Source organism: Cyphomyrmex costatus, unplaced genomic scaffold, assembly GCF_001594065.2.
Source record: "Cyphomyrmex costatus isolate MS0001 unplaced genomic scaffold, Ccosl1.0 scaffold69, whole genome shotgun sequence".
Classification (NCBI taxonomy): Eukaryota; Metazoa; Arthropoda; class Insecta; order Hymenoptera; family Formicidae; genus Cyphomyrmex; species Cyphomyrmex costatus.
Genome location: NW_017280255.1, coordinates 1,796,072 through 1,809,388, shown reverse-complemented (window position 1 = coordinate 1,809,388; position 13,317 = coordinate 1,796,072). Strand labels below are relative to the sequence as shown.

The window sequence follows — 13,317 nt, the reverse complement described above, 5'->3', positions numbered from 1 at the left end:
TATATATATATATATATATATACTCGTACATATCCAATTCCATTCGATTGCTTATAACTTTAATAAAAATAAATTTATTGTAAAAAAATCTTGTTTTTTATCAAAACTTAAGGAACGTAATGGTATTAACTAAATGTGTGTATGTGTGTATATATATGTCTAAATATTTTAATTAATAGAAGAGTTATATTATTATATATAAGCAATAGAAAAAAATACCACATTGTTAACAGAAAGCCGTATATGCCATACTCAAGCTCGGTTTTTTATTTTTTGATTAACTTATGATTTAGACTTAATTTCATCTAACTTGATTATAATATAAACCTTGTGTTTTTCTAGATATGATTAATCACTAAACTAATGGTTTTGTGGTGTGGTATAATTTAATAAAAGTTACTCGCTACAAAATCATCAGTTTGGTAATTAATCATACCTAAAAAAAAGTCGACGCGATATAAAGTGCACAATACAATATTTACATTATTGTTAGATTAAGTTTAATCAAAAAATGGAAGGACCAAAGTGGCAACGGAAAAGCTAACTCCTCTTAATACGAACTTTTTTCTCTTTAGTGGCATTAAAGATCTGATCACTTTTGACTCAGAAATTATTCATGGGTAGATATTTTTTTTCGATTAGCGGGAAGTTGAAGAAATAACATTTGCGTTTTAAGATATTCCGTGGTATCTAGAGAGAGAACCAATTGGAATTTTAGACATGGCGAAAGCATGTGATTTCCCATCGTACCGTGATTATTTTCGGGCTACTGTAGATTCTTTCGCGCGACGTATGCAACGCTCTCGTTAATGAGATCATATACAAAAATCTCGTCGGTTGTCCCGCCTACCCGATAAAACCAGCCATGCGGTGAAGAACGGCGTATCTTTCTCTCTCTATTTCGAGCGTCGTGCAAATAGAAAGCGTGCTAATAATAGTCAATACTGATGGGGTGCATTCCAGGCACTTCTGTACGCGTCGACTTTTTCGGCGGCTTAGGTACCAAAGAACCCAGGTGAAATTAACTAGACTTTTTCTGAAAGTAGCGAGATTTTCTAGTGAGAGGGTCGAGAAAAGAGGAAATTGCAAAGCATACTCGAAATTATTATAACATGAGATTCTAGGATCATGTTGAAGAAACAGGTAATATGAAACATCTGTGTGTTACTGAGGCACTTTCTTTTGAGGGTTTTGAGAAAAAAAATTTAATTCAGACCCGAGGAAAAAATCAATACTATATCAAATGTAATTTTTACTGATAAAATTTTATGCTAAATATTAAAAAAAATTATTAGGAAATTATTGAAAAATATTTGACGTAGAAAAATTAAACGAAAAAATATTAAGTAAATAGAACGGTGCAATTTTATTCATCACAACTAGAGTTTCATTCTCAAAAGGATTGAGAAGTCCAAGTGAATTTTCCGATATGGCGATTAAAAATTGAATAAACGCCCGAGAATAATTTCATAAAGTATATAAGAATCGAGCGTGGGAGTCAACATACATGTACACTTAAGGGTTGAGAAAGGGCGATGATCCGTGGGTCACGCGTTCTATAACATATATTTTCACCTTGGAATTCCTCGATCATTTCCGAAAATAGGCCACGGCTGGAATAACTGTAGCGTCAGATCGACCAAAAGTTATGCTTCCTGTGAAACCGCAATCGACTTCCGTACCGCAAAATATAACGGCCGCTTATATACATATACATTATTCGTTAGATTGACGTACAACAGTGAGGTGGATACGTTTAGCATGTGTCATCGTAACGCGATGACAAATTGCGGATATAGCCATGGCGTTACGTCAAATAATAGCGATAATCGATTTACGTAGAATTGTCGGACACGATGTCCAAGAAATAATAGAACGATGCTGTAAATATTCCGTCGAATAACCGAGACTGAGAAAAATTCGAAACGTAATATCTAGATATATCGGACAGTAATCTTCATTCACTGAGAAAAATTTTGGTCCAATGAATGATCATTAATCAATGTTCAACTTAATAATGTTATTTACGTTAATTAATGTCCAATTATTCATTGATACAATAACTAAATTCATTTATATAATTATATATTCATTCTTGCTAGTAATAGTTTTATAACCTAAGAATTCATTGGACCAATTTTCATTAATTGAAGAAATATTTTATTGTATTTACGTACAGTTTTGGTTCAGTGAGTTATCGTTAGAATATCTATGAAATAATACATTAATAACGAAAGATTTTCATCGACTTTTTTTCTCGAGAATTTCTAATATAGTCGGGAGAATGTAAATAAAGAAAAATATTCACGCACGTTGAATAATACGCGCTATGCCGATAGACAGGTGTTCGGTTTATTTACATTTTTTCCTAACTCACGAGTTTTTCATTAAGAGATACAAAAAGTTCTAACGTTTGTCTTCTCGCGCATATATTACTTTTAACATTTAAGAAAATGATAATGATAAAATTAGCTTCTTCCTACGCAACCGAATTGCGAAATGTGCTATGACAAAATTGATCGATAACACACAGAAGAAAACACAATTACATTCAGAGAGAAAAAAACAGTAGAAGCTATAAAAATAACAATTACTATAGAATTATACGTAGAATTAATATACGTAGGTAATTAAACTGTTTTATAATTTTTTATTTTATAAAATAGTGTTTTCAATTATGTATATTTATTTATTAAAAATATAATAATAACTGTAACAGTAATTATTGTGTTTTATCTGTAGATAAATTAATATAGGTACACTAAAAAAATTGGTTTATTCGATTAAATTGATTTTGTTTGTCTTTATTCCTTCTGATGAAAAATGAAACATTATATTCGATTCAAATATTATACATTCTCTAATAAAAGAAATAAAGTTTAAAATTAATTTAGTCAAAAATGACTTATTTATTTAATAAAATAATATTTATTTAATAAAGTGAACTATTTTTTTCTCAGTGTATGTATATTAATTCCACAGATAAAACATAGATATTACTTTTGTAGTTATTATCATTGTATTTTTCTCTGAGTATATTACAGGTACTTCTTTATATACAAATTCTAGATGGATTGTACAATCATTTATAATACATAGAACATAAATACGTGTCACACTGTAGAAAATCATTATTTTTGCGTGGATATACAATTTGCATCTATATAAGTTTATTTGGAAATAGTCCGTTATTTATATACGGCATGTTATATTTATATTTTTCGGATTGTAAAGCTTCTCATATATTTCTATTCCTTGTGCTTATTCGTTATTTCGTAAAACGGGAACTCAGAAAATTGTAGTTTAACGTCTGTAAATTTACTACGTTATATATATATATATGAGACTATACATAAAATCTCGTCGTGAATTGTAGATAGGTGGAATTTGAATTGGGCTCAATAACAATTGGATGTCTTGTTGATAAAATATGTAGCGGACACACGTCATATTTGTCACTCGTTAATAACCATATGTGACCACGACAAGCCGGCGACTCCTGCATGTTTTCGCATGCACGATACATGCATACGTTGCACCTCCCACAGGTATTCAGAAATAGTAACCGGGCATTGTCGTTTCGTCACGCGGCGCCTAAAGCCGCTTCATCATCATTTGTTAGGAAATACAAGTATGACAGGGAAGTGAGCTCGGCGTGTACAAAAGACTTCGCTGCGTTCATAATTGTTCTATTGACATGTTTTCTGTTAATACCGTAACAATTTATCGCACAGATGAAGATACATTTCATTCATTTATTAACAATTATCACAACGAATATTTCAACAAGAGTTTAGAGAATCCGGTTTGAAAAATTACTTCTAAATTTTTAACTAAATCAAAAATAAATTGAACCGATTACATTTTTTCATCAAAACCTTGTATTTTTTGTAACGCAAAATAAGTCTTTAGTGCTAATATTATATAAGATTCAAAAAATGTTAAATTAAGGCCCGTTTTCTAAATATTAAGCACTTTCTCGTATGTGATTTAATTTTATAATAAAATATTATACTGAAAGAAAAAAAATGAAGAAATTTCAGTTTGAACTGAGAAGTATGAAAAGAAAGTGTATCTAACAACAAATTCAGTTGAACACACTGATGCATATTGATATCATCATACATAAATTGGCGTAAAGGTATATCTTAATATAAATTTAGAAACGATATCAAACCACGAAATTCTTGGTACACTTTATTGTATACTATTAAGTAAATTAGTAAAATATGTACTTTATCATTCGAAATATTTGCATTTCACTTTACATTCAAATTGATCAGTGCACAATAGTTTTAATATGCAAATATAGCACCAGTGCGTACTAATACGTCTAACCAAATTCGCTAATAGTTTTTCCCAGCCCATCCTCGCTCGTCAGAAGGTTGGTCCAGGAGCGAAGTCTTTCTAGGCGAGCCTCTCCTCTCGTGCCGATCGTACGAAAACGTTGGAAAGAAACTCGCGACATGCATGTGCATGTAAGATGAAACGTAATTCCTCATAATTAGCGTGAGGGTTAAGGTCGTACGGTGGTGGCCTTGAACGATCGGCGTCGATCGGACGGCGACGGCGGCGACGGCATGCCGCGAGAGCCGATCGCGCTCGCCAAAACCTACGGTGTGTGTACACGAGAGTGTCGCAAGTGGCTGGCTGCTGCGATTCTCGGTCACGAGTACACGCCTGCCGCTCGCCTCTGACAGTGCGCTCTCGTCGCCGTCGCCGTCGCCGTCTCGAACTCCGACTCCGGCTCCAACTTTGATTCCGACTCCGCGAAACGCCTCTCGGAAACGATCCCGGGCGTCGCGACGTCGGTGACGTTGTCGCATCGCATCTTTTACCTCGCCGCTTACACGACGTCTTGCTTGGAGTCTATTTTTTTTTCCCCTTTTTTTCTTCCTCTTTCTCTTTCTCGGCCACTGGCATCGCGACGGGCGAGTTGTCGCCCGAAGGGACTCTCTCTCGCGCGGACGAGAGAAAACAGTGTCGTCGACGATTTCTCGCGAACGAAGAAAACCGGACGAAGAGAGGTGACACACGTTCCTCCTTTACGGCGCGTCGCGAGTAGTGCGATCCCCGAGTGCTGCATCGTCGCGCGCGCGCGCCTTTGTCCGTCCCGCTACGAGAATATTCCGCGCTGGACACACATCCGCGTGGGGAATATTTATATCCCTTCGCGGGGAGATGCCGCAAATTCTTCCGAGTTTCACGAGGCTCTGAGAAAACGCCCGCTTTCCGTCGTTCTCGCGAGTCGCGAGAATCCCTTCTGCGTTTCAGAGCCGCTCGCTCAGAGAATTAGTCAATGTTTCACGTATAAGAGATAAATATACATTTGATCCACAGGTGAGACAATTCTATCGTTGCGAAAGTTACATTTGTCTACCGCAATATACATGTTTTTGTTCGCAAAAGATATGATTCGTGAGCTTGAAAATTACGCTGAGAAAAAAGTAAACTATAGGCCGCGCATAACTACTCAAAGTTACATTATTATGAATAATGAATATTAAGTTACAATTATGAATAATGCATCAATACGACTGTAATCTTGGAAAATGTATTCAACAATAATATCGTGATATAGAGAATCTAGATAAAGAACGTTTAATGTGAAAAATACAGTTCTTGAAAAACTTAGCTATCGGTTTAACTGCAAGTTACGTCATGTCGGACTTCTTTTAAAGATTGGTACCGGGAAATATTGAGTTACAAAACATCGCGTGACGGCCAACGACAGAAAGATAATATTTACTGTCGCGTCACTTTCGATTGTCGACTAAAATACTCGCAAGTGTGAAGCGCCGGATCCATTATAGAGTCTGCGGTGGCTTTTCCTAATCTTGGATAAGGGGGAAGGCCTACTTCTCGCCCAGATATACTTCGTTCTACTATCTTATTTTTGAACACACGTCCAACTTCACGCGCGTAAATTGGCTGTGGAGAGAATTCATCATTGTTGTAAATAGATCGAGCGTGACACGTGTACTTGTTATTAATCGTTGAAATAGTTTATCTCGTCTCGATCATCAAACTGAAAATTTTACAATATTGTTACGCTAGAAATGTCCTAGATCGAGGATTATGTAGCTTGAAAGTTCGACTTTGTCTCTATGAGTGTACGGAAAGTACAGTCTTGTTAAAGTATTTATAAATTTAGTTACGTGGGAAAACGATTTTGCTGAAGTATCTAAAACTTTAGGTAGAGATCTGAAAATCATTTTATTGAATCATCAAAATACGATGAAAACTCGAACATGGTAAGCAACGCTGCAAAATGTTTTGACATTCTAGTAAACAATTTGAGCGTTCAACATAATTATTTTGACAGTTTTAACAGAATTATTTTCAGATCTATGTGTCTAACTTTATTTTAAATATTTCAGCAAAACCGGTTTTCCATGCAGATCTGAAAATAATTTTGTTGCACCATCAAAATAATTATGTAGTAAACTCAAGCATGATAATTAAACAATGCTGTAAAAAGTTTTGACATTTTGCAGTAGTTTAAGCGTCCTATATCCTAATTATTTTAATGGTCCAACAAAAATTATTTTTAGGTCTAATTAAAGTCAGATACTTTAGGTAAACGTTTTTTTCCATTTAGAGACAGATCTGAAAATAATTTTGTTAGATCGGAATAATTATGTTTTTTTGAATGCTAAAGCTGATTTCTATAGAATATAAAAACTTTTAGCAGCATTGTTCATTACGTAGTTTCAGTTCTACATAATTAATTTGATAGTGCAAAATTATTTTTTTATCTATACGTTGCTTAAATTTTTAGATACTTTAGTAAAATGATTCTTTTGTGTGCATATTTAGTAGTCTAACATGTTTACAAGTCTTATCTTTCTCGTTTTTTGGAAAGAAGACTTTCGGCAAGACTTTTCTCACGTCATTGCACTCTTATGACGGGAAAATCGGTTTGACACTGTGGACTTGAACAAAAAAATTCCCAACACGTTCCTGGAGTTATTTCGCGGAATATTCTCAGGCATGCATTCGGGGATGCACTCTCAGGTGCCGGAGGGAAGAAAGCGGATATTCCCGGTAGTAGGTGAAGTGGATCGACTGTTCGACGGCTGTGTGATTGAGATCCTCTTCGTCCCGTGAGAAGGGAGAATCGCGAATGCGAGGATCATGTTGCGTCCTCCTACCGCTACGAAACCGTTTTTCCTGCGGCTGGCTGCCGCCCTGTGCCGATAGTGAAATTCCTTCCTGGGCCGATCGTTGTTCCGGAAATCGCACACTGGTATGCAGAGTAAAATGCAAACGTTCAGCGGGCTCGCCTTTGGAAACGTGTTCAAGAAAAAGGCAGGTTTCCCACACTGCGCCGGTTTTGGTTGATGCGTTCTCTTAATAAAATATTTTTAATAGATTTAAATGTGGCATCTTTTTACATGAATCTGTTTTCTATACGATCGTAGAGTGAAAACTGAAAGCTAGATCTAGAAATTATTTTAAAAAATGTGGAAAATTTAATATTGTTTTATTCAATATCTTTGTTATTCTTACGTCATTGTGTTATTAATTATATCATGATTACTATAGAATTTACATTTTTATCTTCTGATATGACACGTTTAATCGAAATAAAAAGTATTTTATTTATTGCACAAAGTATATATGGTGATCATATACTATTTTCTTTTTTAAAACGATTAAACATGATAATTCATACATTAATTAGTATTTTCTTATTTTAATTGGCAAATATGTTCAACGAACACACACCGTTTGTGGATCTGTCATTTTTTATTTATTTACACTTTTACGCAGCAATTTCACAAATTTTGAGCTTATTATCTATGGACATTGTCGAGTATCAACATACTATATCTTTAAATAATTTTCAGTAAGATAATTCTTTTATTTTGCTGGCAGTTTAATGTGCGATGATTAAAAAGCAAGATCTTTTCTGATTTATCGGTGTATATTTATCACATGTGACCGATATGATAACCAAAGATAGAATAACTTTTTAGCACACGATATATTCGATTGCGCGGAATAAAACGTTTATATAGATGACTGCGTATGATTGATATCGAACGCGTATTAATTTCGTATAGATATAGAGCATCATTGTAAATAACGCATGAAAGTATCTCGTAACACACTTAACGTGAGACTCAAGTTCCAAAATATTAAAGATTATTCACGGCAATCAAAGCGATGCAATCAGTAAGTTGCAAAGATTAATGATTTCTTAACTCCTTTGTTTATTAATTAATTAAATTAAAAGAATTATGTACAACTTAAATTTGAATTTATTAAATTCGACGTATAACTAAATGTTCGCTTATTGTAACAACAATTCAATTTTAAATATTATTTCAGTACATATATTTTTATTATTGTCTTATTATTTACATACGTTTGAATAAATTATAATATATTTAAATATGCACCATTGCAAAATATTAAAATTATTCCAGTAGAAATTAATACATATTACAATTTATATTTTCAACAATAATTACGTAAATCCTAAAATAAATGAAGTTTTTAATCCCACGCACGAATTATAGCTTTATGAATATCATGCTTATGGCATTAAATCAAGTTGAGTGTATATATTTAATTAAAAAAATTAATATTTTTGAAATAGGGTGAATCTAATCATATATTATGAGTATATATAGCTTGAGATAAAAGATAGAAATCTACAAACCAGAACTTGAATCATTTTATTAAAAACAGGGCAAAACTGTATATCAAACGGTACTTCGCACGTAATCATTCTCTTTTATCGTTACTGCTACTGCATTCATTCGAAATAATGAATGGCTTCTGATGAAAACGAGAAATACCATTAGGAAGATGAAAGAAATGAAATGCGTTTTACACGTCCCTCAGTCCCTCAGGCGGAAATTCTTGGTAGAATAAGAGCTGTAATAGTAATCTTTGACCGTGAACTTCCAACACTGACCGACCTTTTCTCGCGAAAAAACATTAATTATAAACCATTATTTACTCATATAAAGCCAATCAATTGACAAAAGTTAATTTACTCCAAAACGCAATATATACACGTTGCAAAAATAAAATAATTTCTTTACATATTTTGTATTAGAATGGAAGTTATAATAATGCTTTAAAAATTATATTATGCGTGTGACTTTAGATTTTTGAATAAGAATACAATTTTTGTAATGTATTATTATTTTTTAACAGTGTTTCAGAACAGTGTTTTTGTAGATAAAATAATTTTGTATTTTAAAACAATTAAAATGTTTTTTTGGGTAATAAGCTTTTTAATCTGAAGCGATAAAGTATCCTTTGATAAGCTGCTTCGTCGCGCGAAATAACTTCCGCATTATCGCACGTTTATGACGCGCGTTTTACGAATCTTTTTAAAACTCTCTCAGAGAACGATAGAGAGTGTAAATACTAGATTTCATTGGGGGACAATGTGTATAGGATCAACTTTGTTTATCAAGTGTACGTGATCGCATGCGCATATTCTGAAGACGCTGCAGCGACATGAAAACTCAGACCGACCAGTGACGGTAACTTCGTAATAGTTCATCAGATCGTGTTTTACATCTATTTTTATCTGCAATGTGCGGACACACACATTCCGCTTTACTACACCTCTTTAGAATACGTTTACTTGCGTACGTGTACTACCTGTCATCATACTGCGCAGATGCGTTATTGATTACGCAATGTTGTAATATTTTATCATTCAGCGTTAGATATTTCGACGAACGAGTTTGAAAGTAAACTGTCATTGAAGAATGTTTTACATGAAAAACTAATTACAGATCAATTTTCCAAACTTTTTTTTCCCAATATTTAAAAATTTTTTATAAGTCACAGTTTTCTCAAGTTCTTGATGTCAACTTTGTGTGAATAAATTACTTTCGTTTAAATTTGCATTAAGAACTCCCGCATCCCATTTCGGTTATTACTGATATAATCGATATAGAATGTATACTGTTGAAAAAGTTGGTAATTGCTAATTAAGATATTCGATGTTAGGCGCGAAAACTTTGAAAGCGGAACGATCGAGAAAGTGAATGATGAAAGCTCGCGTAACTAGTTGGTCGGTTTGCAATAAAGCGAGAAGAAGGGGATCTGATTGGATTCATTATAGGACGCCAACGTGGTTCATTTGTCCGATCGACTTAATCGCACTCCAAGATAAACCAAAACATTTGTCCATGACTTTCTTGTGTGTGTCCATGACTCATTCGCGAATAACCTACTTTATAACTGTAATCGAAGATGATTAAAGGAAACGCTGTTGGTTCACATGTGATTTTTTTACAAGATTCACGCATATATTGCGAGTAAAATAATCAACAATTGTACATGTAATATATCATGTGTATACTTACTGTATGTGTGTGTGTAAAGATATTATTTAAAATCTTCTTTTCTCAATATTAAATTTATTTCATAAAATTCTCATTCAATCATATTTTACCTAAAATTGATAGGTTAGTTCTCTCTATTTTTCAATATTTAAGAAGTCTAACAAATCATATTTCTAGAATTATATTGGTATTATATACTTTTATAAATAAATTATTTTTTAATTTATATTAAAAAATGTTTAATACATGCTTTAATGAACATTCTTTTATTTCTATTTTTCACAATATTAAAAATATTGAATATCAAATTAGACATTTAATTTTATTTAAAAATTTATTTAATATTTAATATTAATAATGTGAAAAAGTCCTTGTCTCTAATTGATTATGTTTGAAAAATTATCTACAACATTGTTTGAAAAAATTAATTTTTTATTAGTCAAAAAGAACTATTTAGAACATAACATGTATAAATATTCTGTATTTCCAATCCTGAAGAGATAAAGAGATCACCTTTAGTTTTTGTACGCATTGATGTGCTATAGATCGTGGATTGCTCATGTTGCTTCTTCGCGTTCCATTTATGTAATAAATCTTATTAGCAAGTGTTGGTATAATTGGTATTTTACCTATATACCTATAAAGCGAGTTGAATTAAAATGCGAAGATAAGTAATTGGATTAAACACGTTAATCACAGTCTCTCCTATTTAAATTTAATTAACACTATAATTTCTTGACTCAATTGAAAATGGAGATTTGGACATTATTATATTAGAAATTTATAAAGAGAATTACAAAAAAAATATATAAAAATTGTTAAAAAAATTTTACAATAAATGTAATTAAATATACAATTGGCTTCAGAAAAAATTTGTATGTTTATTTATAATCGAAATAATAATTCCTTTTTATTTGAATTTTATTTTTAATATCTTTTATCTGCCATAGGCAAACAAGGTGACCGGAGGACCTCCTGTGGGCAACGCACCGCCTCCGCCTACGCTCATCAACAAAATCAAGTATCAACCTGGTGGACCTGTAATCAAAAAGGATAAACGGCAAAGCAGCTCGAGGTTCAACATATCGAAAAATCGGGAACTGCAGAAATTGCCGCTGTTGTCCGGTGAGTGATTCAATCATGAATGTAATTCTTTTTACAATAGTGAGATTAATCTCACGTGATAACTACCATTCCTGTTAGATCAAGTAAAATAATATTAGCGGTCTTTTACATTTCTCACACTTGTATCATTGATGATTCATATCGTGATAAAAATGAGAAGGAAGTATGTCATATCTCGAATGTGTGTTTACGTATTACATATACATCAAACTTGTTTTGCGATTGTTGCAAATGGCTTGCAATCTAAAATTGACTTGATCAACAAGTAACATAAAGAAATCATTGTACAAGAAACTCACATAACATTCCGATCATAATCGAATAATTAGATCAGGATAGAGATCGAATGCGCGGACTATGTAACGAAAAACAAACAACAGAAAAGTGGATAAGAATTAATAGCAGAGAGGATAGGAGAGGAAAGGAAAAGAAAAAAGGGCGGCGACAAATTGGTCCGCTTGCCCTTTCCCAATGTAATGCCGGTCAATCGAGGTTGCGAGACTACCTTCTACGTCAGAGTCTATCGATTGCGTACGGCGAGGGTCGCGCAGGCGCTCTAGATTCATGATTCCCCGTTTTCCCAACATAAACAGTCGGGTTCCACCCCCTCCTACCCTCCTTTTCATCCCCCTGCCGCCGTTTCGACCATCCCTTTCTGATCCTTCTCTTCCAACCGCTCCGAGACCAGCGCCCGAACATCCGCGCGGCATTCTCGCGAGAACCCCACCTGGTTGCGGCTGCTCCACCTGCACAGAATCTCGGCAAGGGGGGTTGTATCGACCTCGTGACCGATCGAGAGATGACCCGCGAGATCCCGGCGAGGACCCTCGAGTTCGTTGAACCTGGTGGCACTTAGGCGAATCTCACCCGCCAGCCTGTCCCCCTCTTCTCGCCGTCTCCCGCCCCTCACGAACGCGGTCACCGGGTTCCGGGGACCTGCCAGCCGCGAGGATGCGCCGCTAGTGCTTGCCGGTGTTTCATAGGGGTGGCTTCGCAGCGCGAACACCCCGAGAGAAAGGTCGAGAAGAGCCTTGCTTTCCCCGGCCGATCGATTGACACGGACGAAGCAACAGATTGTTGCGAGCGTTAAACAACGACGGGAATTAGTGGTGGATGGACTCCGGTGGTGTCAGCGAGCTTGTTATCGCGAATCCGTGAAGAGATAACCCGGTTAAGGGCGCGACCGGCGCTCAAAGCTTAGGGAGAACTTCGAGATCGTTAAGTCTAGCAGAAGTAAATTATTTCGAATGAATGTCGTAAAACATATCGGAAATAATTGATAAAAATAATCTCTTAGTGATTGAATACTTTATAATCCAGTTAAATAAGGATAGCAGATATCCAACAGAGGTGGGGAAAAAAATTCAACTAATCGATGAGTTAAAAAGTTAAAATTTTCCTATTAGAAGTTAGTGAATTCTTTTGGTTAAAATATTTCCGAAAATTGGTGAGTCTGCTGATTTAAAAGTTTCCCAATTGAGGAAATGAAGTTTAGTGAATTTTAAGCTCGAAGGAATTCTCAAAAATTTGGTGAGTTCTATAATTTACAAACAATGTTTCGAATTTAGTGGAATTATAATGGAATTGAAATAGAATTGAACTGTGAAGATTTATAAAAATTCTATACGTATATGTATTTCGTATAATTTTGAGAAACCGAATTTATCGAGATATACTTTGCCAGAAATAATAAACTAAAAGTTAGAATTATTAATAACACACAATTAAATGATAATTTTTGCAGAATTATATTAATACTTAAATAACTTGAATAAAACGTTGCGTTGGTAGTCATCATGTTATTGATATATTACGGAAATATAGATAATATTAAATGTACTCTCTCTCTCTCTCTCTCTCTCTCTCTCTC

General features: G+C 34.1%; 1 protein-coding gene across 2 annotated transcripts in view; it reads left to right on the top strand.

Annotated features, from left to right (window-relative positions):
* LOC108780324 (serine/threonine-protein phosphatase 2A 56 kDa regulatory subunit gamma isoform) overlaps positions 1-13,317 on the top strand; it is a 36,458-nt gene that overhangs the window by 15,994 nt on the left and 7,147 nt on the right. Inside the window, exons 1-3 of one of the 2 annotated variants that reach the window (XM_018547987.1) lie at positions 4,633-5,340; positions 6,992-7,311; positions 11,273-11,447. In XM_018547987.1, the coding sequence (XP_018403489.1) occupies positions 7,252-7,311; positions 11,273-11,447 (235 nt within the window). In that variant the 5' untranslated portion in view covers positions 4,633-5,340; positions 6,992-7,251. Of the gene's footprint in view, positions 1-4,632; positions 5,341-6,991; positions 7,312-11,272; positions 11,448-13,317 lie in introns of those variants that run through there. The other variant, XM_018547986.1, reaches the window with a different exon arrangement.